We start from the raw sequence: 24,240 nt of genomic DNA, 5'->3' as shown, positions 1-24,240 counted from the left end.
CGAGTTCAGGGGTCTGAAACTGTTTACAATAACAAAATAACATTTAATCAATTAATTAATGTCACACACTGCAGTGAAACAACTTGAAAACGATTGCAGAGTAGGCTAGATGAGACCTGTTGTTCAAGTCAAGTGCTCCATACGTTTTTTTAAGTAAAGTTGTCTGTAGAAAACGGTCGAATATTGTTATTATTTTAGTATCTATTTGTTAAAAATGCTGTAGTGAAAGTACAAGAAAGTAATGACAGGTGTAGGCCTATATATTGCAACATCAGAAATTCCTACTACCTTGATGTTTTCCATACTCCACCTGAAGCTAATATGAGACTAAGGGAGTCTAGAGTTTGCTTAATCAAGGGTATTTTCCAAAGTTACAGTCTTTCCGGTATAAAATTCTGCCTTTTTGTTTCACTGTTTCCTGTTGTCCCAGATAAAAACACAAAAGGCAAATTTTGTACTAAAGAGACTAAAAGTTTTACAAAATACCCTCTTGAATTGGATAACTCTTGAATTGGATAAGACTGAAGTTGCAGAGCCCTATCCAGTGAGGATACGCGTTCTCTCTGTACATATATTTTATAAGCTAACGCAAAAGGAATTTCCAAATGTGACGTGTTTGGGGTCGACAAAGGGAAAATAAACTGCAGAATCCATTTTGCAGCTGTTGATACCATTGCAAGCCACGAGGTATTAACCATTGTGTTTTCCAAGGTGATTTGTGATTCACTGGGGTGGCAGAGTTCATTCTAGGCCACCGATGTCACTCTCCTCTCTTCCTTCCCTGCTTTCTGAGCCAAAATGTCTTCCATCTTTCATAGTCTTTGAGCCTCAGTGTCTTCCTCTTTCCTTCCCCTCTTGGCGTCTGAGCTGAACGCCGTTTTGCCTCTCATAGTTTTTTTGTCCAAGATGGACCTAGTTGAGCTACCAGTATGGCTTCCTCATTGTGTAATTCCTGAGCCAAGATTTGCCATTTCCGTTCATTCAGCAGCAGAAAGTTGGGGTCAACCGCGTTTGTCTGGTGTGCTTGGGATTGGATGTGCGCTTGGCACTGGGACACATTAAGGTCAGAAACACATAGCTGGAGGGGTGATTGGCACATTTTTTGGCCTTTGTCACTTTTCTTGTCTGTTTCTGACCTCAGCCCTGCTCACACAGTCTCACATCCAAATTTTGTTTGTGTTGGCTATCATGCTCCACCGGCATCTTTAAGTTCATCCCAGTGCTCTGCCAGGCGAAGTCATGCAGCGATCATGCCAGGCAACTGATGCCCTGTTGCTTCGTGCTACAGTGACTGTAACCCTCCTTGGCTCCCTGAATGGCCCACAGGACAAGTGGGAAGGCATCTAAATTTCCATTTCCTCTTTCAGGGCCAGTAGTTTAAGAGACCACACTGTAACATAAAACACACAAACCACAATAGCTGTAAACTTGGATCCAAGTGAAGTCGAGTCGTTTGCAATCAAGAGTATGGACCACCTCCAAAAGAAGGATTAAATGTGAATGCCATTTTAGATCATAAACTAATTTTTGATTCTACTGTAATTTGTGTTTGTGTGTGTGTGTGAGAGTGTGAGTGAGTGTGGCTCACGTGTGTGAGTGAGGATCTCACTCTGCTAGTGCTTTCAGTTTTATTTCACAAAATTGTTGATCCTCCTTACTGTAAATGACCAGAACATTTTTATGTGACTGGGGATGTTTTTACTTCTCCTACTTGTCGGAAAATATCATACTTTTAACTCCATTATATTTGCCTGATGACATCCATTGCTGATTATTTTACAGATTGACAGTTTATGTTGCAAAATTTATGATAAGCTCATAAAATACAACATGCTGTTAAACATTAAACCAGCAAGTAGATGTGGCTCCGTGTTATGGTTCAGGTGTCTGTTAGCTTTCACGTAACCAAGCAAAAACAATAACGCGTCTCCTTTCCTCAGTCATCCCTTCCAGCTACTGTATGGCAGGGTCACATCATACAAACTCCCCGTCTACGTTCCACACGTCCAGCCAACATTCACTTCCCCTTTACAGGAGCCAGAATAGACTTACAAATAACCCTGGGAAGTGGAAAACATCTTGTTTGTGTGTGTGTGCGCGCGACTCTGTGAGAAAGGGCTTCCTCCTCTTGCCCTCAGATTCTGCTGCACCTCTGCTGGCCTCTCAGGAATGTCAACCTGCACATACAATAACCCTGCCTTAATGTCCAGTGTCAGGTTGTACTGACAGAAGCATTCAGGAATCAAAGAGCAAGTATTTGACCTTTGGATTCATACCAGCTGAATAGCATGTAGCATGCAGCATTTTCTTATTTTATTGAGCGGTAATGATAATTAGGTTTATTCGTATACCTCTTTGTGTAAGAAGGAGTTTAAAGAAAGACAATGATGAGTGGGTCATTCTCAAAAGTTTAAAATTAAACTGAGATTTTAGTGATTTCCCCCCACCCCACTGGACATAGGAGAATTAATCTGCTTTTTATGTTTCCCTTTTTCGTGAGACATACTGTGCTGCTGTGTGGCATGGATATCTGATCTCACTCACGTCCTGTTTGGCTCATCAGCTTGATCATATCAGCGCGATCCTCAGTGTTGTGACAGCCACAACTCATGGGCATGTGTGTGAATACAGTATGTGGGTGTTCTCAGCGCTTACTGTATCTGAAATAAGGCCAACAAATGTTGGCTTATCCACAAATCAACAGCTTTTTTTTGTGAGCATGTGTTAAAGGCATGACATTTATTTTGATGAAAATATATCTAAATCATCTATGTGGCAATGGTGTACTCTTGTTTCCAGAGTCATTTTGATAAAAAAATGTAGTATTTGATCATAACACTGTCCCCTGTGGGAGTTTTCTCATCTGAAAGAATGAATTGTTTTATGTTGTGTATTGGGTGTGAGCGTTGTGATCTAATGTCCTTTCCCCATGAGATGGTGTATTTCCTGCAAAGATCAATGGTGGAGGAAGTGTTCAAATTAGCTAGTCTGGCTCTGTCAAAAGGCAAAAAAAAAACAGTTTTTACCCTTTGATTTTTATGTGGATGACACCAGCAAGAAATGATGTGTTAATTAGAGTGCTGCTTTAGCTAGAATCACGCTAGCTGTTTCCCCTGCTTCCAGTCTGTGTGCTAAGCTAAGCTAACATAGCCTGACTGTAGTGTCATATTTACTGTACAGAAACAAGATCTTCTCATCATAACTCTCAGAATGAAAATGAGAAAGATGGTCAGTATCATAAGTATCAGTAATTTTCTTGATGTAGTTTGACTTTTAGCAGGATACGAGCATTTACAGTACATCTATAATTGTCTGTCCATATCAAGAGAGTTTTATTTCATTTTCATTTCACTTGCTGTCAGTGACAAAATTCAAGACTGAAGGGCACCGGAGACAGAACAGAAAGGGGGGGGGGGGGGAGTCAGACCAAGTAGAGAGGGAGAGAGCGGCCAGTCATTTAGGAGACATCCGGTCTGTGAACAAAGCCGTCCAGCAGGGGAACAAAGCAGGAGTCTGGAGCTGAGATATTGCAGACTGGTTGGCCCCTCTGTCTGGAAGCGTACGTGCCGCAGAGCAGGACTCCAGTTGAGAAGGGACACTGGGGGGCGGGGTGGGCTTTTTTGGCTGTCTGTCTGTCAGCTGTCAGTTTGTCTGGGTTCTACTCATAGTGTTTACTCACACACCTTCACTGCTCCTGCGTGTTTCTGCCCACCTCGAACACACTCGCTTGTCTTCTGCATGTCTTTTCTATCATCTTTTACCTCATCTCTCTTTGGTTCTTCCTATTTGCTGTTTCCTTTTTCCTATTCTCCTCTGACCACCCTCATTACACCCCGTCCTCCTCCCCTCCTTTCCTCATGTCGTCCTTCACTCCTCCCCTCCATCCTTCAAATGTTGGTGGGCAACAGAACAATATCCAGGGGGTCATGGTGACCGGCAGCCTCCTCCCTGTGGTCTCTTCCTGCTATTGTCCCTGGTCCTTACTGGTGCCTGGCTCCTGCACTCTATTAACCGCACACATACTGGATTAATCACCACTGCACACTGTTGTGCTCTGGCTTCAATCATGGGAGAAACACTGGAGACTTGAGCACATGCATCAAAGCAGGATACCTTGGGAAATTTGCGACGAATCCCATGTAGGAATTTAATAATGGTTCATGAGTAACTTGTCACAGCCGAATGACAGCCGCAATATCTAAACATGTACAGATAAGCAAGATTAACAAAATGTGGTCTTTTACAGATGCATAATAGTGAAATGTGTACTATAACACAACAAACTGTTATTGTTTTAATAAAGAAGTGAGGTCGTAATTTCCCTTGTTCTATCGATCTGTGAGCGACTGTAGCCTGTCTGTGAACAGTGAGGCACAGTGAAAGGAGTTGGTCACTTCACGGAGAAATCGTAGGTTCGTGGCCTGTCACCTGCAGCTCTTCGTCTAAAAGTTTACTGTGGCTGCTCCTTCTAGTTCCATCACTCCCTACAATATGTAGTCACAAAGTACCGAAAATGACTGTTCCTGACGTATGATAGCGGTAAGTGCTAAGCTCGCTAGCAAACACGTTGCATTTCCTGTTTCATAATAAAAGACTTTAATGTGACAGTGCATCTGTAGGATTTTTTTTGGTTTGCACCAGCAGCCCTTTTTTTGGGGAAAAGCACCTGATCACACTGCAAATAAATATTACAGTACTTTCATCAGTGAGTCATAGGCTCAATCGTTGCGTTACCTTATTTGGCGATAGTGACTTAACACTTTGTGACATTTATTTAAATCAAAATCTTCAAGATTGTTACTTCATTTATCAAACTGGTTTGTGTACGGCACTTGGCACATTACTGTTGACTTCTCTCCAAAGAAACAAGGTGATCCAATGGATATTAACCCAGGTATCTGTTCACCATAGCTTGACTGTTGCCCACAATTTATGGCAATAATGTAGAAGGAAAATCAGCTTGTTTCACTTTGAGGAGCAGTCAAAACATCCTCACAAGAAGAAGAAGCATTAAATAGTCAGCCTTCACAAATATAATGCAAACCAGACCACAGACACACGCAGAGATGCACACAAAGTCCTGTTTTCATCACTTTTGGGGACATTACATAGACTTGCATTAATTTCCTGGAGGCTTAACCACCACTTAATCCTAACAATAAACATTATTTGCCTTATCCAAACTTAATTTAACCTAACACTAACCTTAAAGCAAGTCTTCACTCTAATATCTTATGATTTACGGTCTGGGAACTTGCGCTTTGTCCCGCGAACAAGTAAGACGAGTCCTCACAATGTGACCGTGTAAACAGGTTTTTGTCCCCACAACTACAGGAATACGCATCCACACACACTCACACACACACACAAAACGTCAGGCCTGATCCTGAGGGGAAGATAAGGTGATTGTCAGTGTAGAGAGAGGGCACATATGATTGAAGTCTTTTTTCATCATTCGTAGAGATGGCTAGAACAGAGCTGTAAGCACCTAAAGACCTGCTGCAGCACCTGTGGTTGTCGTATAATTACCTTTCTATAGGATACTACAGTTTTTTTCCCCCATTTTTATCTGACATTTTAATCCCACAATGGCTTCATCTCCTCGCGTAGCAAGACCCCCGAGTTCTTTGAAGTACCCGTCTATCTGTCAGTGTTCTGCTGTGGCCCCAGCCTCAGATCACTTATTAAATGAGACATGGGTGTCAGGACCTCACATCTTTTCTTCTAATCACTGATCACCCAACATACCTGACTATGGCAGCTTTAAATCTCTTCTTTTGGCGTTTGCTGCAGAGCGAGATACATGAAAGGCCCAAAGTAGGCGTCAGGAAACATTGAGCCAAACATCCTTTACAACAGGGATCAGACAGAAAAATAATTTGAGAAATGTTAATTTCACAGGGCGACACTGACGCTTCAGCTACGCAAGTGTTTTGACACAATTCTAATACTTCTGGAAATATACAGCATTTGTGCTTGCAGATTTGTATCCTAGAAGAAAGGACTGTTGGCCTTGGTGAAGGTCTGCGCTCTCCCTCCCGGTTGTGTAAGAATCTGTTTGACCTGCATTTAAAAGTACAACAAAGAAATATAGCATGGTTCGCGTATATGCTGGTATGTTATCACTAGTTTAAAAAAAAAAAAGAAGAAAAAATCCACATTATTTCAGCCTGTGCATTTCTGCTTCCCTCTCTGTATTTTATGTGCGTGCTATCTTGTATTTACAGTCTCTCTTGCTGTCATACTTGCTCGCTCTCCTCTCTGCTCTCAACAACCTGTCCTGTAATGCCACCCCTGGGGCAGTTTTAAATTTATTGCTTTTGGCTAAGGGCCCTCCCAGCATAAATAAGCGGAGAGAAACAATGGACTGAGTGAATGAGCATCATACCAGAATTGTTATATACCAGAAGGGACAGGAAGACGTGCACTTCACTTTCTATGCTATTGCAGAGAAAGTTCTACAATCATTATTCTCTGTTTCTATTCTTCACTTTTCCATCCCTATTCGCTTTTCTCATTTCCTTACTTTCCTTCCTTGTTATTTAGACTCCTTTCACACTAAAGAGTCATTGTTATGAATGGATCAACAGTGGTATCTGACCCAGGTCAATGACCCTGCTGGCAGAACCCTCGGAAAAGTAACTTTTTTAGACACCACCGGCATTGAGTAGTAAAATTTGCAGTTTGGTAGTTGAGTCAAAGCTTTAACGGCTAAATGACACATTACTTTCAAAGATGATATGTTGTTGCTGCCTGGGAGCTGCGTGGTTACGTGAGGTGGCTGTAAAAAGGACACGTCCTCTCTGTTAGCATCACAGGTAGCCACTCCCAGTGACCTGTGATTTTCCCTGGAATGCTACGGGGTATGTCAACTTCCTCTCAAGGCCGATGTGCACACCCAAGCACGTAATACAATGCACACACAAACACACACCTCTGTCAGGGTTGTAAAATTTGAACTTGACATCAAGGCTTTGGTCTGAACAAAGGCTTCACAACGCTCACACCTAGAATATTACCAAGAATATATTAAGTAACTTTAATTAACACCACTCGCTCCATCGTCCCCAGCTATAGTATAGTATAGTATAGTATAGTATAGTATAGTATAGTATACAAAAACCTGGATGAAAATGTTTTCTGACATTCAGCTGTCATAAATCTGAAGTCGTCCCCACTGGTCCTAAATCCCTCAGGAAGCACATGCAAAGCTTCAGTTTCAGCCAGTTGTGTGTTTGTTTTGTTTTTTATCCTCTTGCATTTCGATTCTGTTCTTCAAATGTCCTATGAATCACATTGTTAAACTCTCTTTTAAACATCTACATTCATCCCTTTCCCTTTCTGCTCACACGTCTTTCAACTCCTCATTGATCTCCTCTGCGGTCTTTGATCTGGATCTCCTTCAGATTCCTGCTTGCCGATGGCCAATAAAATGTGTGCAAACAGACGTTGATGGGAGATTACTTTACAGCATTAATGGAGTAACTCTAGGGTTTAACAAAGACTGTCAAAATGGAGGTTGACGTGATTGTGGCTGTGATAATGCTCTCTCACTGACAGCACAGTCAGTGTTATGCACTGCTTTGCAGAGTTTTTCTGTCTGACAGACACTCGTGGCTCTATCACCTGCCCACCTGGTGAACATTTTTTATTCTTATGAGCCCATAGCAACACATTCACGCCAAAGCAATTTGCTGAGCACCACTCTTTTAATATAACTCAGGACTAAAGGGTGAGGGGGATATTTTCCTGCCATCATCCACATTAGTAAGAAAGTACTTGAAAACACTCTCTTTTTTATTTTTATCTATCTGCGTTTTCCTTCAGACATGCAAATGTAAACAAAACCCACAAACACAGTCTCCTTCTGTTTCTGTCTGCTCTCAGCCAACCCCCTCGCCATCCTTGTCACGTCCACAGGGCTCGCGCTGCCTGCCGCGAGGTGAGAGGTCCTCTGGCTGGGGACCAGGACAGCACACGCCTGTCTTTGATCTGGCCGGCACTGGCTGCTACCTGCAGATAGCATTATTCACACACACAGCGCTCTCGCCTTCAGCCACAAAGACATCTCTCGCTTCCTCCCTCTCCGCTTGCATCGTATACATTCTAAACTGTGCACACAGCTGTGGGTACAGGGCTTTTTGCTAATGAACTGCTGCTGCTCCAAAATATGCTTTTGTTTTCCAGATGTAGTTTTGAACAAGTCGAAAGAGTCATTTTTTTAATTTACATATACATATTAGTTACACCCATTTCTTAACAGAATCTGAAATAGTGATGGAAAAGTACATGTTTGATGGTTTTGGTAAAAATGTGGACCCTTTGTTTGTGTGTGTGTGTGTGTGTGTGTGTGTGTGCTCTCACTGTCATCTGGTTACCATTTGAAGGCAGAATTACAGCTAATGATATCCTAGAGGAAAACTACAGTAGCTAAACATGCAACAGTTCCTCCGTTTCTTTCTCCACCTACTTTTTCTCCTTGTCAGACTGGTCTAGTGGCAAGTCCTCAAAGTCTGGGGGGAAGAAAAGCAGAATTTCATAGATACTAATCCTTTTTTTGGTTTATATGTGAAGTCTTTTTAAATCTTTAAAGCTTGGTAATAACAGATAGCACACACACACACACACACACACACTGTTTGCCTCTCACATCTGGATTCAATCAGAACGATCCCCCTGCAGCCTCTCCGACAGAGAAGTAGGTTAGAGCAGCAGTGTCAGATATCAAGCTCTCGCACAAACTCATTTGAATATCTACAGTATGTGTTTCTGGAAGTCTGAATGTGCGGTATGTTCATGCAAAAGAGAAAATCAGAGAAATCGATAGACATTTTCAAACTGAGAATTTTTACGTTTGCTTTCGTGCAAAACTGTGATGATACTGTGTGGTTATGGTTTATGGACTATATGTAATGAATGCAGTCCTTGTGATTTGGCGAAAGGCTGCCCTAAGCCATTACAGCACTAGCCTCAGTGAGAGACAAACCTTTTCTTGTGGCAGCACAAAATATGTACAGAAAAATCTAAATATGCATTATTACCGCTTCTAGATCTGACAAAAAGAGGATTAGACAAATATGTTGTATGGTGATGAATGATTCACTGGTCACACTTATGTTCCCTGTTTTTGTGCTGTATTGTTCTAAGAAAGCAAAAAAGGAAGAACTGAATGATACTGTACCAAGAGCAAACAGTGCACCGAACCCCACCTTCCTCTCAGACTGTGGTCACCGTCTTGCACAATTCATTTGGTTGAGGGTTTGGGAAAATTTGGGGCTTTTGTTTTGCATCAGTCTGCAACTATTTGCTGCACAGTACACACAAACCTGCATCACTGAATGCTGGTTGACATTGACGCTAACTGACTTCGGTTGTTGATGGAGCAGGGAGATGCTTATGCTATACGCAGTATCTGCTTGTACCGTATTGTTTTGGACTCCTTATGCACCCCCTTTAGCGCACACATATACAGTCTCATACATTTGTCAACACAACAGTGCTGGTCCTCGACCACCTATAACCATAGTAACCACAGCACATAATGATGCTGAAGGAAGCGGGAGGGTAGTGTTTGATTGACAGGACTGATGTTTAATGGATGACAGGTGATCTCATTTGATTTTCACAGGAAGTGAAGGGATAATACTTGACAACCTGCCTATTGCATGACTGCAGCCACATGCCAGCAAAATGCCATATTTAATCAAATTATTTGACATGTTCTTTATTTACCAGAATAACTCATTTTGATCGTGCTTTTCTAATTTTATTATCTTTTAAATGTGGAATTACTATCGATTGCATTTCTGGGATAGTTCAGCAGGATGGGTGTGCTGGGAGTTTTCTCCATCTTTTAAATCAGGAGAGATTTCATCAACTTTTTTTTATAATATATTTCTATTATCTTTTGTGCAAATTAGATAAAAACCCACAGCATCTATCCATGGCTGCAGATTTGTTGGCGCTGTGTGTTATTTGTTGTCTTCCTTCACTGTGATTGGCTAAGAGTGCCTTTATTCATCACCACTCTGAGATTTACATTCCACTTCACCCAGCCCTTTTGCAGTTTAAGCTGCTGCACCATATGAACAAAAGACGTGTGTGCGCTTGGAGGTGCCCATACACATCTCATGCATCCAAGAACACCACTGAGCACTTGACATTCAGCTTGCGCAATTATATTCTGTTATACAGGCCCCGAATTCTGAAATTCCTGAAATGCCTATGGTATGCACAGTTCTTTCTGTTAACATCCCCACAGTGCAGCACCCTTATTTTATAGAAGTGAAAATTAACCTTGTGGACTGTGCCTAACATCTAATAGTGTGTAACTGTTGTCTGGTTACTAAAAGTTAATCCACACTTGCCAGCCAATCGGAATCAAGAATCCACAGTGACCATGGTAATACTGCAGTCATGGAACAGGATGTTTGACTTCTGTTGCACATGAAAATGTATTCATACAGTCTGTTATACAGGGGCTTTAAGGACATTTTTAGCTATAGACTAATGCAAATGCACATGCATATCGAGGTTGTTGGCTCCGGCTCTCGTCACTGTAGTCTGCCAGTTCAGCAGCAGCACAGTGAGGATGGGAGGCAGCCATATGCATAAAACACACAAGCAGATAATCTTTGGCTAAATCAAATGCATGGACATATACAGTAACTTAACTGTTTGATATGTATCTTGTTTATTTGCACAAATAACACGTGGAATGAAATAAGACAAGATTTTGTTAGAATTCCAGTAAGATGCCTGCCGTTGATCGTCCTCAGTGTAAACAGCTTCCTAATGAATAAAGGCTAAAAGTCGCCTGTTTATTTCAGAAAAGCAAACACTCTGCTTTACTTCTACAGTGTTGAAGAATTCTATAGATGCTTTCTGCAGAGTGATATATACTGCCGGTCTTGACAGCAACCGTCTCTTACTGTGTGATTTGTCTCCAACAGGTCTTCCCACCCCTTCCTAATGAGGCCGAAATCGCACACACCAAGAAGCTCTTCCGACGCAGGAGGAGTGACCGACGGTAATTAGGCGTGCAAGCTTTGCGCGCGCACGCACATACACCACGCACATACCTACCTCAGCGAGTGGGAATGTTTTTTCAGTTGATGTCAGATGTCAGCGCACAGCCAGTCCTGTAGCCTTAACATCTCTCCTCAGCCAAAGCAACGTCAAGACAGGAATACAGGCTCCACACTTCATTGCCGACAAGGAAAAGGGTGGGGGGGGGTTCAAGGTTTTTTTCCTCATTTAATAAACCACTCTACAAAATTTAAGCCAGTTATTCAGTCACCCATTTTTGCCTACAGTACTTGAGCTTTCTTTCTTTTTTTCCTGATTATGTGTTAACTTGTCATGCTTTGCAACATTTAACCTATTGGCTTGTTCCAGAACTCCCATCTCTGCCACCTTGGCACTAAATTTTGTACTGGCACATCTGCGCCAATTGTACACATTCTGAAATCTAATTTCACCCAAGTCTGACTTCATTGAAAGCAGGTCCTTAAGAGAACGAAAAAACATCTCTCTTTCTCTCTCTCTCTCTCTCTCTCTCTCTCAAGTTCTCACTCCCTGCCCTGATGTCACTGGAAAACTGCTCTTCAGTTGCTAAGAGACAAGCAAAGAGAAAATATTTGGGTTGTATTCGTAGTTGAAAAGAGGGAAATTTAGACGTACTAAATGGACAAAAGCACTTTCATCGTTGTTTTTAAGTACAGAGAATAATTGGTTCTTTCCAGAGCCGTTGTGCTTTATGTGCAACGGGTGCAGAGCAGGATTGGTAAAAAGTAGGGAACAAAAATATAAACTTGGACCAACAGCAGTTTTTGCTTAGATTTCAGTGCCATTTGTTTTATGAACAAGAGATGATCCTGTAGCTTCCAGACAGAGTTTGTCAGTGCTTTAAATTTTGTATTTCTGTGTGTGTGTGGCCAAAAAGTCTGCTGCTGCTGCCAAGAGTTGTTTTTCCTCTTCTTATGAAATGAAACGTTGACTGAACACCCAACAGTCAAACGGGGTGGTGGAAATATTCACATGGATTCTTCACTTATGTCAGAGTTAGTGACTTGCGCAAGACCAAAGATTTGGACCACTCTTTTACAAGGCAAGGCTTGCATCAAAGCATAGCGGGTTAATTTGAAGTCCAAGAGCATTTCAAAGAAAGTACTGCCTTGCATGACTTTTTCCTCCACTTCATCACAGCCATTTCTGTGTAATGTGTCTATATCAGGAAAAATGTGAAACATATAACAAGGCAGTGTGAAGGATGCTTAGACAGTACAGGGAAACACAGATTCTGAATTACTGCAAAAGTTTTAGAACTTGAACCTGAGATTAAGGCAGTATCACTATACTGAAACATATGTTAGTTTCTGCTCAATAACATTTTAATGGTGGACTTTTGGACATTTGAAAATCTGGACTGAAAATGTATTTTCCTGCCAATCTTGAACTTACTTCAGTGTTGAGTCCATGCTTGCAGAAGGTTTTGATATGGACCGGGTTAACATAGAGGAAGAGTCAATTAACTTCGTACCTCCTAAAACCAAAGAGAGACTTTGGCCAAATCTATGTGTGCTGCAGAGATGGATGAAGGTGGGGATGAAAAATATCAAAGGAGAGATGAAGTAGAGGATAAGAAAACTGGACAGACATGAAAAGGGAATCAGTACTTTGCTATAAGAAAACCTTTCTCACTGGACTGAGGAATGAAGTTATGCCTGCTTTCATAATACAGATGTCAACAACAGGCAGAATTATCTGAGCGATCTCTGCAGGAATCTTGGACTTTGTTTTGTCCGTTTAAATAAAAAAAAAAAAAAAGTTTATTGCCCATAAAGTTGAAATCTTTAGTTTGTCTGACAGGTCATTAAAGCTTATAAACTTACATATGAGCATGTAAAAACAACACTGACGGCATGAATACGCATAGTAATAGATATAGGAGCAAAAGATGCACATTTGTAAGAATACAGGTATTAAATAATACAGGTATTCATGTAGCTCATAAAACACATCAGCTGGACAGATGTGTTAATCTTCTTACGTCGATGTTGTCTTGGGTTTCCTGACAGCACACAACCAATAGTCTGTGGCAATAAATATTCATGGTGTTTTATTTGTGTTGCATTTCACGTTGTATTACATGTGATGTGTCAGCACCGTTGAGTGAAGAAAAGGTAAACTTGTTGGAGGCCAATCATGAAATGAGTCGACTGTATATGCAAAGCGTTAGTGTTGTACTGAATAAAGCACAAGAGAGCTTGAGTAAAGGAAAAGTGTAGGCTGGCTGTGGCAGGAAGGAAAAGAAAGGGGAGGCAGTGCATGTGTTTCTACTTTAGTATGCACGTCAAGCAGGGCTGAAATTAGTTGTGATTTACTGGAATGTGCTGCTTACTGCTCTTGACTCCAAAACAGAAAAGGGGCAAAGAAGGCGCTAATATGCTCCTTTGTCGTCCCTTTTTGCTCGCTTTAAACGAAGATCTGCTCCTAATTGAGGAGCTTTTACACATCTGGACTCCTGTATGTCTTCTAAATGGAGAGAGATGATATGAATACTGAATGCTAAACCTGCCAGCCTGGAGGGAGCATCCAGTTGCTGCATATTGTTCTTATAAAATGATAAGCCCAACAATATTTAAATATCATTTTAGCTGTTGAGTTGAGAGCGATGTTTCTTGAAAGTTTGTGTGGCACTGAAAGTCATCACACAGAGTACCATTTCTGATCTCTTTTATGATCAGGATGACATCTGCTGTGTCGTTGAGTGTGTGTGTGCGTGTGTTTCCATGCGTTTATGCACTCGAGGAAAAGTACACTGCGGGTCAGCTTGTTTTTCTGCTCCTACGATGAACCGCCTGCTTTTCTGCTTATTTCCTCTGGCCACAGCGACTCAAAGGTATTGACTGTAACCTCCAGTTTATGCAGAAGTTAACTGAGTTTTGAATCTTACAATTTGTTTTAGAAAAAAAAACAGAGTAAAGAATAATGCAAATGTGCAGTCAGGCATTCAAAACCCGTCTCCCTTCAGTCCATTAAACAAGTGCATTGTGGTCGTGTGAAGCTCTGGCCGTGTTATTGACTGTCTGGGCTGCGGGGTTCTCGTCCCCCCGGGCCAATTGATTTGCTAGTCTGGGTCAACCAATGGTTCAGCAGGACCACGAGTTCTAAATCCACATCCACATCCTCATCGCTGTGGACGATCACCAGTATTCTACCTCCTCATGTGATCATATCTGCCGATTCATTTCACCTTTTTAGCTACCATTTCCTGTAGTTCTGTGCATGTTGTTTGAATTACATAGTTATCAACCTGTAGTTTTTCTTTTGTTTGTTTGTTTCCATCTTTGCTTCCCTGCTTTTCCTCCTCCTTTATTTGCTATAATTTCCCATCTCCTCTTTCTTGTTGTCTACAAAAATTACCCGCCATTTTTCTACAAATTGTTCTGCCACCTTTCGTCTGTCTCCCGCCTCTCCGTCCTACCAATCACCTGTATTGTGGCAAACCCTCCTCTCCTGCCTGTAGAACGGTTGATCAGTTCACCCGAGACCAGTTAACCATACTTCTGCCCGCTGGCCCTGGGGGAAAGCGACAAGTCTCAGCCAGGTTAGTAACAACATAAGCCAGATCCTGAGCACAAAAATGGGACCTGAATACATTTTCGACATGTGACACAGGGATTTAGTTTATTCTCCTTACCAACGCAAAGCTCAGCTGATACTTGGTGAGACAAGGATTAAGTGCTTATATATTTTTTTATTAAATACTCAAATAGCTGAAAATAAGACATAGGTAAGATGATAAAAAGGAATGCAATGAAAGAGGAGGGGGCGGGGGACAGCTATGCAACATCAAACACGAATTTAAACCTGATTTATGCCAAAAATAAATAGCAGTTCTTCATTTGATTGCATGATTGATTGTGCCAGAGACGATGAAATTTCATTGGTGGCCCCATCATTTATCCTCAATCCTCAATTTATCCTCTCCCTGGGTAGTCAATCCGAGCAACACTCAAGCTTCTGCAGAGTTCCCAGTCATTAAATATGATTAGCATTTTATTACTGTCTCACTTCCACCTCTCCGCATCGCCAGTAGATCAGGAGACAGGCTTATTATAGCTGAGACTAAACTAACAGCTATAGCAGAGTTCAAATTAATCAGCTAAGTAGATGTGTGTTTGAGTCAGACAGAGAGAGAGAGACTTGTGGTTTCTCTGAACAGTCTACAGCTTTGAAGAAGATTATGAAATCTCACCCTCTACAGTCCTATTAGATGAGTTCTCACGATATTGGTTATTAGTTATTGTTAAGTCTTTATGCTTAAATTATGATAATTATGATAAACCCGGGTTTAAAAAATTGAAAATCTTGCTGTAGAAAAGGAAAAACAGATATTGAAAGATGCTGATGAGAGTTGCCTGACAGGGGGTTGTCGCTTAATCATTGTGTGTTATAAAAGAGCTGAGTTGAGCCATGTGATTAAAATCTTGTGTTGGGCAGATGCACAACTGACTTAGAAAGATGCTGAGAATATTTGCAGAGTTGGAGGCAAGCTTTTGGTTAGAGCAGAGTCAGAAGATGAACTCTCTCAACCTCCCAGAGAGAGCAGAGCAGAGCAGCCAGGCGACACAGAAAACCAAATGAATACACACACACACAAACACTATAAATACACTTACACTTCACTTTCTTTGTGATTCTCTGAGCCAAGTACACGCACATGTGTATATATATAAAAACTAAACTAGGTCTATAACTACAGATAACTTTCATTATCCTTCACATAGCTTCTTTTGCACGGCCACCCCTCAGAGATATTTAAATACAGCAAATCCACACATCGAACCGAGGAACCTTGAACCATCCAGATTAAGCAATTACTAAAATTGTTACAGATCAATTTTGAACAAATAACTAATCATTGCAGTTTTAGAAATATGTCATTTTAAAAGCTACCTCTGTATATTGACTGGTATGACGGTTGTACAGTTGCTTCACTCTCATGCATGCATGTCATTTTTATCTCTTGTTCTTTTGTTTTTGTTTGCTTGCTTGCTTGTTTGTTTATTTTTATGATTGTATGATGATTATGATGACCGCATTCTTGGTCCCACCTACCGAGCTGTGACTGGCAGACTTTTTATACAACCAGAGGACAATATGCACAACACCAGACCAAAAATTCTCCCAGAGGTGGTCTCTGTCATCCTGGAAGACATCTCTCCTGTACTGATGAACCACAACCAAGTTCACATTGGCTATGACAACAAAATTGCCCCAATTTCAGTGTGTTGGAGACAGTTACATTTATGATATCAAGCATTCTGGTACGATATCACAAGCTTTAGCCTCAGTACTTCATGTTTTAAATATTCGTTTTAATTTCTACACCAAAATCCTTCATCTCTGCCATGCATCAGTGCTGTAGTCTAAATTCTAAAAGTCTGAATTTCTGCTAAAATGTGTTTGACCTGCAAGTCGAAACATATTAAATTTCTTTGAATCCATGAAGAACATTTGCAAGGTTGTTCTTACATTAATTTATTTCTGGTGAAATTAACATTTTGTGCGAAGAAGGTTTAGCAACTTAACTTTTGCCACACAACTCTTTTTCACAAGGTAGAACAGTTTTTCTTTTGTAATACAAAGAAGTCTAAAAAGAATCAGTCTATATGAGTTTTGATAAATGAAAAAGTGCAAGGAAGGAAGGATTAAACCCACATTGCAGTCTGGGCATCCATGAACTACTGCAGCCTTTGAGTTTCTTTGCTCGTCAAAGAAATCCTCAACAAGGTCCACTGTCTGATCGATGCTGCAGATCGTTCTGTAACTTTTTGTTGTTGTCGTACTCCCTGTTAAATAGTGTATGTCCCCACTATCCAAAAAGAGACAAAAGCATGACTGCAAGGAGCTGTGGAGCATTTTGTACTGTTTTAACCTACAAACCTCTGTATGACGAGATGGAGCAAAGCTTTATTATTTAATTTTATTGTCTTTATTGCAGTCTTTTGCAAACTGTGAATTACAAACACGTAATATGGTTACTAATGATATATTTCATGCTGATATGATTATTTATTGCTTACTATGCTTGCAAATGTTTTCATAAATAGTCAAAGTATCTTTTAAGTTAGTTGTTCAACTGTGGACTTGATGAGACGGACAGATGGACAGTACTTATGGCTGGTTTATGGGCGTTTGCATGTGTTTCTGTGCTGATGCACCAACTACTCGCTGTAGCTGGCTTTTGGTTTTAAACATAAGCGTTGGAATTTTTTTCCCCCAGTTTTTTTTCTGTTTCTTTTTTTTTTGTTTTGTTTTGCTTTGGTCTGTTTAGTAGCTTTTTTGTGTTTGTTTCATTGAATACATTTGTCCACCACCAGCAAGTTATAGTAAGTTTTTACATCAAAATGAAATGTGATGACATTTGAACGGCAGTCTCTGGCTCTGTCTGAACAATGGTGTGCTAGCTGCCACTAGTTGAGTTTTTTTTTTTTTTTTTGTTACGGGTTCACTGGCTCAGGCTGATAATAGGTTGCCTCCAAGGTGCCAGGGTGACTAATCCCCTGGACCATATGTCAGTGGACTTGTCAAGCCCAGAGCCAGTACAGCAACAGGACAGAGCTATGCAGGACAGGGAAACATAGACACACTCTGCATCCACATATGTAAGCAGTCAATGGCCTTTTGGTTATTTTTGGTTACTTAAAGATTGTAGCAGTAGATGATAGTTTACTGTCTGGTTGTGAAGTGTCATAGTCATTTTTACAGAAGCGTGTCAATTCGTTGCTATGGCTAGATAAGGACTTGAAGATGAGACAGAAATTGTATATTTTTATATTAATAAAGGATGAGTTAAGGTGAGTTTTGTTGACAGAGAGGAGTTGAGGAGGCCATCATGATGCCAGTGGGCCACAGAGGGGAGGTCAACAGTGGAACAGAGCAGTTGGAGGTACAAGCCAGCTGCTGCCACATCACAAGCTAACTGAAACCTGCTCTCATTCCAGGAGACAGCAGCGGCTTCAGGGAGGAGGAGGCGGTGGAGGGAAGAATCAACCTCAGCTGATACAACAACAGCAACAATCACCTCAGCACCAGAGGGATCAAACCCAACAAGAGTCACCAAACCAACAGCAGCAGAATTTAACAGAACTGGGAGATAACCGAAACAATAGTGCTGGTCGGCCGCCTCGTCAGTATCAAGGAGGACATGGGCAGCGCCAAGGAGGACCAGCACACCACGGATATAGCCAGAACCGGCGTTGGCACCACAATCAGAAAGGTCAGGGCCATGGACAGACAAACCCTACAGGTGATAAAGGAATGCCCCAAAGAACAACCAAAGACAAAGAGACTGAGATTGTGAAACTGGGTGACGAGCAGATCAGACCACTTCAAGACTTCGACAGCAAGAGTCCCAACGAATCACCCCATTCTGAGTCAACACTCACCACCAATGTTTTCCCAGATCTCACAGTTAACAAGGAATCTCCAGTAGGCAGTGGGAAAGCAAGCGAAGGCCAACCACAGCAGCCCAAAATCAGCTTGCTGCAGTCGTCAAAGGAGAGGCTGAGGAGGAGACTAAAGGACAAGGTACTGAAAAGCTGCTTAGTGCCTGTCAGTCCGTATTAAGGCAATCAGGACTAACGTGTACGTGTGCACACTTACTGTTTAGTCTTATTGCTCTTGTTATATTCACGCACACACACTCATACACCATCATTAATATACAGCCATGTAGACTGACACTTTCTTTACACTGCCTTGCTTTAGTCCTATTTAGCATTCAGACTGACACACCTAGACTGATGGGGAGGGGCGAACACGTTCTCAGTAAGGAGTTGAAGTGACTAAAGCAGCATTAGCTTTACAGTTTTTGATGTTTTCCACTGTGTGCACTAAACTGGCGAGTCAGCCAGCTGCGTTGATGCTTTCGGCTTCCTCTTTTTACAGCTAACTCATTACCACCAGTGGTGGTCTGATTTAACAAAACAAGACTCCCCAGTCAGTCACAAGGCAGAAACAAGTAAACATGTCCCCGCTGAATCAAGAAATCCAGTCTAAGTGATGGCTTTAGTTTGATTAGGATGTGCTGAACTTGAACCATTAATAGAATTAATATTTATTTTGCAACTGAACCATTTGCTGGATTTCAAAATAAGATCCAGTATCTCGGTTACATGTTAAAAACCACTGACTGTCTTTCATGTCTAATTAATTATGTCATCCTTCTGCACACACTGACACAGCGGTTCCCAACAAGGGACACATGTACCAGGGATTCAAGAGGTTACTGCCGTGGTGTATGTGGAAACATTGTAAAGTAGCTTAGTCTGTTTCAAAAACATAGAAAATACCATTTTATTTGACGTAGAATATCTGCATATTATGAATCAGCTCTCCGGCCACACCTTGTAATTAAGAATACATATAGTAAGCATGTCAGCAGAGAAGTTGTAGTAGTAAGGAATAAGAGATTGAAACATCCCCCCTTCCTTCTCCAAGTGGTTATCACACCCCTGTTTTCTCCAAATAGAGCAGCTACTCTTTAAAGTGTAAAAAGTCATCCCTACAAACTATGATAATATACACTCATAATGTCTTGTTGACTTCATTGTAATACAGTTGACTTTGTTAACTACTAAAAGAGCATCTGAGGTTGTGTTCAAACCCATGTTGAAAGTAAATACTGCTCCATCACCTTGTCACCAACCACTCGTGTACTGTTCTGTCTCCTGCATCAGGAGGAGGCACATGTGGCGGCGTCGGGCTCCGGATCAAAGAGCATGGACCGGCTGGTGGAGCTTCTGAACAGCATGAGGAGCAACAGCAGCGGGGTGGAGCAGCAGCTGGCCTCCTTCATGGAGGAGGCACAGTGTTCGGCGCGCTCTGAGGAGACCCTGGCTCAGGTGGTCAGCACCATCTACTCGAAGGCCGTGTCAGACAGGAGCTTCGCCGCCACTGCCGCCAAGCTCTGCGACAAGATGGCGCTGTTCATGGTGGAGGGGACCAAGTTCAGATCGCTGCTTCTCAACATGCTGCAGGTGAGAGGGCAGCAGAGGTAGAGATGTCAGTCTAATACAGTTCAATACATATTAGAGCCCAGCCTTGATATATTGGCCAATAGTGAGCTGATAGTGATTCTCAACATCACATAAAAAAAGAATACATGAATGTTACAGCAGTTCATTATAATTTTCATTACTATAATTTTCTTATAACTTGTGAAATGTTAAAATCATATTGAGGTGGTAGCAAAAGTGAAACTAAACAGTTGAGATTTTGTTTTGCTTATCTTTTTAGTAATGTCATTTCTCATGTTGTTAATTGCTTTCCTGCCTGTACAACATCCATTGCACGTCTGCCCGTCCTGGGTGAGGGATCCCTCCTCTGTTGCTCACCCTGAGGTTTCTTCCATTTTTTCCTGTTAAAGGTTTTTCTGGGAGTTTTTCCTTAGTCAATGTGAGGGTCGAAGGGCAGAGGATGTTGCTGATGTTATGTTAAGCCCTTTGAGACAAACTGCTTGTAAAAATGGGCTATACAAATAAAGTTGACTTGACTTGACTTAATAACACATTCACAGGTCAGTGTTGGTTTTTTTGTTAGCCAGAGTACAAGAATTTCCATATTGACTTTAAAAATCTGGTCTTGGTTGGGGTTTCGTAAATATCCCTCTTAATTGTAGTTGTGGTACATTTATTCAAGTACATTTATGAGATATTTTACTTGAATATTTACATTTTGTGCAACATTATCCAGATATATATTACAGGCCCTGCAAACCTACGCGTGTTTTTAGTTATGTTGCTGTTTAGACCCTCTCAGGTTATGCAAAGCTCTGCTGGGATTTACGTAAGGACACCGTTAACAATGATGAACTTGTATTTTGCAATGACACAAACGGGAAAGTCCCTTTTTTTTCAACTTTTACATTGTGGCATTTCTGCTTTTACTTAAGAAAGCGAACTACTTCTAGAACTTTTTCCACCACTGCTGTGTTGCTGTAGGAGACCAGTTACTGATTGTGCAACAAGCTGCTGTCCTGATAATGAGCTGACAGAGCAGCTACACCATAGTTAAAAAATGAACACAGTGATGTGACTGCCTCCACTCCTGTCTGGAATCTCAGTGAATCTTGTTAACAGTCAGATTTGGGGAAGAAAAACAAAGTGATGGCTCCTGTAAATAGTTTTAGGCACTTATATTTTAATATATGTGTTGTGTTGTGTTGTGTTGTGTTGTGTTGTGTTGCTTGCTTTCCAAAATGTTTTTTTTTTCTTTTTTGTTTAAGTTCATTCCGTTGGCTCCATCACAGCTTGAAGTAGTATCCTCTCACTGGGCTCACACTAGTCTGCAAGTAACAGCAAGAATTTATTTGCAATTAAGTCAGTCCTGAAAAGCTAACTTGCACAGCAAACAGCGTGCTCTTGTTGCTACATTTGCAGTCAATTGAATATCCAAAAAAAAAAAAAAAAAAAAAAATCCAGACTGAGAATTTTTATCTTTAGGGTAAAACAACCTTTCATTCTTTTGCTATTGCTTTGTTGTTGTTTTTTTTGTAATCCCTTGCTGTATAGCCACCCAAATATCCCAAGAAACACATATACTGTAAACAACAACTTTAAACTCATTTGAAGCTAGCAATGGTGCTAACTGGTACATCCAGTACATTTTTTCAAGCCATTTCCTCTCTGTAATTTTAGTAGTTTCATCCAACCTCAGTTTTATGAGAAAGCGCTTTCAGGTGGAAGCTAACTGTGCATGCTGCTGTACAGTAAATGTCAGTGGGCAGAGAGGCTAATCTAAACACCCAGAGGAGACAGACCTGACCCCCCCCACCACCACCCTCCATCCTTTCACTTAACTGCACAGTTCCAGTCTTGCACACATGATGAAAACATCCTCTCAGCCGTTGTATATTTCACTGCCCACCCTCCCCTCCCCTCTCACCCGTCCCTCATGAGCTCTCTATTACCGCGCTCCCCCCGTCTTATCGCTTCCCCTCACCCAGAACGCCATGGGCCAGTGCCTCGCTACTTCTCCCCGCACACTTCCCCTCGCTCTCGCCGTCTCTCTCTCTCTCTCTTTCCAACCATGCTCCTCCCGTTCACCCCTTGCTCCTTCCTCTAGAGTCCAGAAGAAGGCAAACAAGACATACACACTCAAGAAACCCACCTGCTGCCTGACCATGTCTCCTTCGTATCCCTTCCTTCACTCCTGTTTCCTTCTCCTGCACGTGCTCTCTTCCACTATGCTCCCACACTGTTTTCCATTCAAATACCTCTTCCTTCAGATGTTGATATTTTCATTCCCGCAGCCAGCAGTAGTGAATCCTGCTTTAATCCCTTTACCCACCCTTCTCTGCTTTTTATTTACCCGCCGCCCTTCTTTCACAACTGTGTGGTCCCCTCCTCTTCTTTCATTTCTCTCTTTAATTCCCACTTCCCAGCCAATGTGGGACCCCCTTCTGTCTTTGACATTTTGGCTTTTTTTTTTTTTTTGCTTTAAAACCTTTTAAATGTCATAAGTGGGCTGATGAAGGTACTTGTTGCCAATTGTTGCTTCCAGACTCCTGGATCTCAGTGTGGGGGCAATTAGGCCATGACCACTCCGCTTATTAAAAGAGAGGCATCGGGTGTGTTGTTGCTTTGATTAAACATAGCCAGACTGTTACCTATGAAAGATGCTGTTTGTTTAGCATGGCTGAGAAGGGCATGTGGCCTTGTTATGCTGTTTTCCCCTTCATCATCAGCGACTTTTATCAGAATGAGCTTGTCTTATCTGTGGAAGGTGTGCGTAGTTGTTGTTATGAGTGTGCAGGGTATGTTTGTATTTGACAGTGTGAGGTTTTTTGTTTGCCCCCCAGGCTGTTTATTCTGTGCATGTCTCTGTACCAGCTGGCCTTCAGTGTACAGTCTATGAGAATATAAGCCATTTGTGTTTCCTATGTCCACAGTAACAGGCAGAAAATAATGGCAAGCAGAATGAGTCAGTCTGACTGTTAATAAAGTTTCGGTTTAACCCGCCTTATAACATTCATACAAGTGTGCATTAAGCATTAACCCATATTAACCCCAACACTTTTGCACCACTGACACAGTTCACTACCCTGCACTTTGAAACCAAATTAACATATTCTCATCCACTCCTGGCAGATAAAAGAAATTCATTATTTGTTTTATGCGTTTTTCAACTGCTTTTTAGCTTTAAGTACTTTAAGCTGCAAGGTTAATACTCTTGCCACCTACAAAAACCCCCATCAGAGAGATACCAAAGATGTTAATGGTGATTACCACTACCGCTGATGAATTTATGAAACACTCAAATATCCTCTTACCCAACGCCTACTTTGAACTTGTATTACACATTTACAAAAACTGCATAGAATGTAGTTTTTCCAGTGTGTTATTTTCCAAATTTAATCTGTATGCATTTTTTTTTTCTTTTCATCTCCTCCACCCCACAGCGGGACTTCTCCCGTCGAGAGGAGCTGCAGCAGTCTGATGTGGAGAGGTGGTTAGGTTTCATCACCTTCTTGTGTGAGGTGTTTGGTACCATGAGGAGCAGCTCCGGGGAGCCATTCAGGGTGCTGGTTTGTCCCATCTACACCTGCCTGCGAGAGGTTTGTGTCCATGCCTACAGTTTTTCTGGAAAAAAAAATCAATAAGCAATTTCTAGTAGTTCTTGTGAGAGGAGAGCATCCAGCTGTGTCTGTATATCTTGTCCGTTCACAGCCCGCATTTCTTGTTTTTGTCCAGACCTAGTCTAGACTGCAGACACCACAGTGGTGTTTGGTTAGTGGTGCAACCAGCCAGTACGCCATCAGTTCCAGGAAAATGCATGACCCCAGGTTCAGTTCTCATTAGCCGGTCATGCTCGTTTACACACACTCCTTTGGTCACCATGGAACAACAGCAGACGCACCACGATACAGAAGTGGTTAATGGCAGATGGGATATTGAAAGGGGAAGCTAGCGAGGGGAGTCAGGGGGAGAGAAGAGGTGAGAGGAAGCAGAGGAGACTGTGGTCAGGTTGACAGTTACAGCAGAGGAAGTTTACTCATGGCATGACAGGTAGAAGAGAAAGGAGATGGCAGAACCTGGAACGGAAAATTGTTTTTTAATGCGCAGTTTGAGAGGTAGAGAAGAAATAATGGCAGGCTCGAGGCACATGCCAGGTAGTTTTACCGCCCACATCCACACCTCTGCCGGTCTGGCACTCAACACGCACCCT

At 41.7% G+C, this 24,240-nt stretch overlaps 1 protein-coding gene across 3 annotated transcripts in view; it reads left to right on the top strand.

Moving 5' to 3' along the window:
- ctif (CBP80/20-dependent translation initiation factor) overlaps positions 1-24,240 on the top strand; it is a 43,501-nt gene that overhangs the window by 14,501 nt on the left and 4,760 nt on the right. The window contains exons 8-13 of one of the 3 annotated variants that reach the window (XM_046374732.1): positions 10,953-11,029; positions 14,531-14,611; positions 18,015-18,289; positions 18,476-18,600; positions 19,752-20,051; positions 23,474-23,629. In XM_046374732.1, coding sequence (XP_046230688.1) covers positions 10,953-11,029; positions 14,531-14,611; positions 18,015-18,289; positions 18,476-18,600; positions 19,752-20,051; positions 23,474-23,629 — 1,014 coding nt within the window. Of the gene's footprint in view, positions 1-10,952; positions 11,030-14,530; positions 14,612-18,014; positions 18,601-19,751; positions 20,052-23,473; positions 23,630-24,240 lie in introns of all 3 variants that reach the window. The other 2 variants (XM_046374730.1, XM_046374731.1) reach the window with 2 other exon arrangements.

Source organism: Scatophagus argus, chromosome 20 (assembly GCF_020382885.2).
Source record: "Scatophagus argus isolate fScaArg1 chromosome 20, fScaArg1.pri, whole genome shotgun sequence".
NCBI classification, from domain to species: domain Eukaryota; kingdom Metazoa; phylum Chordata; class Actinopteri; family Scatophagidae; genus Scatophagus; species Scatophagus argus.
The sequence above is the reverse complement of the archived record's forward strand: the minus strand, read 5'-3'. Positions and strand labels throughout refer to the sequence as shown.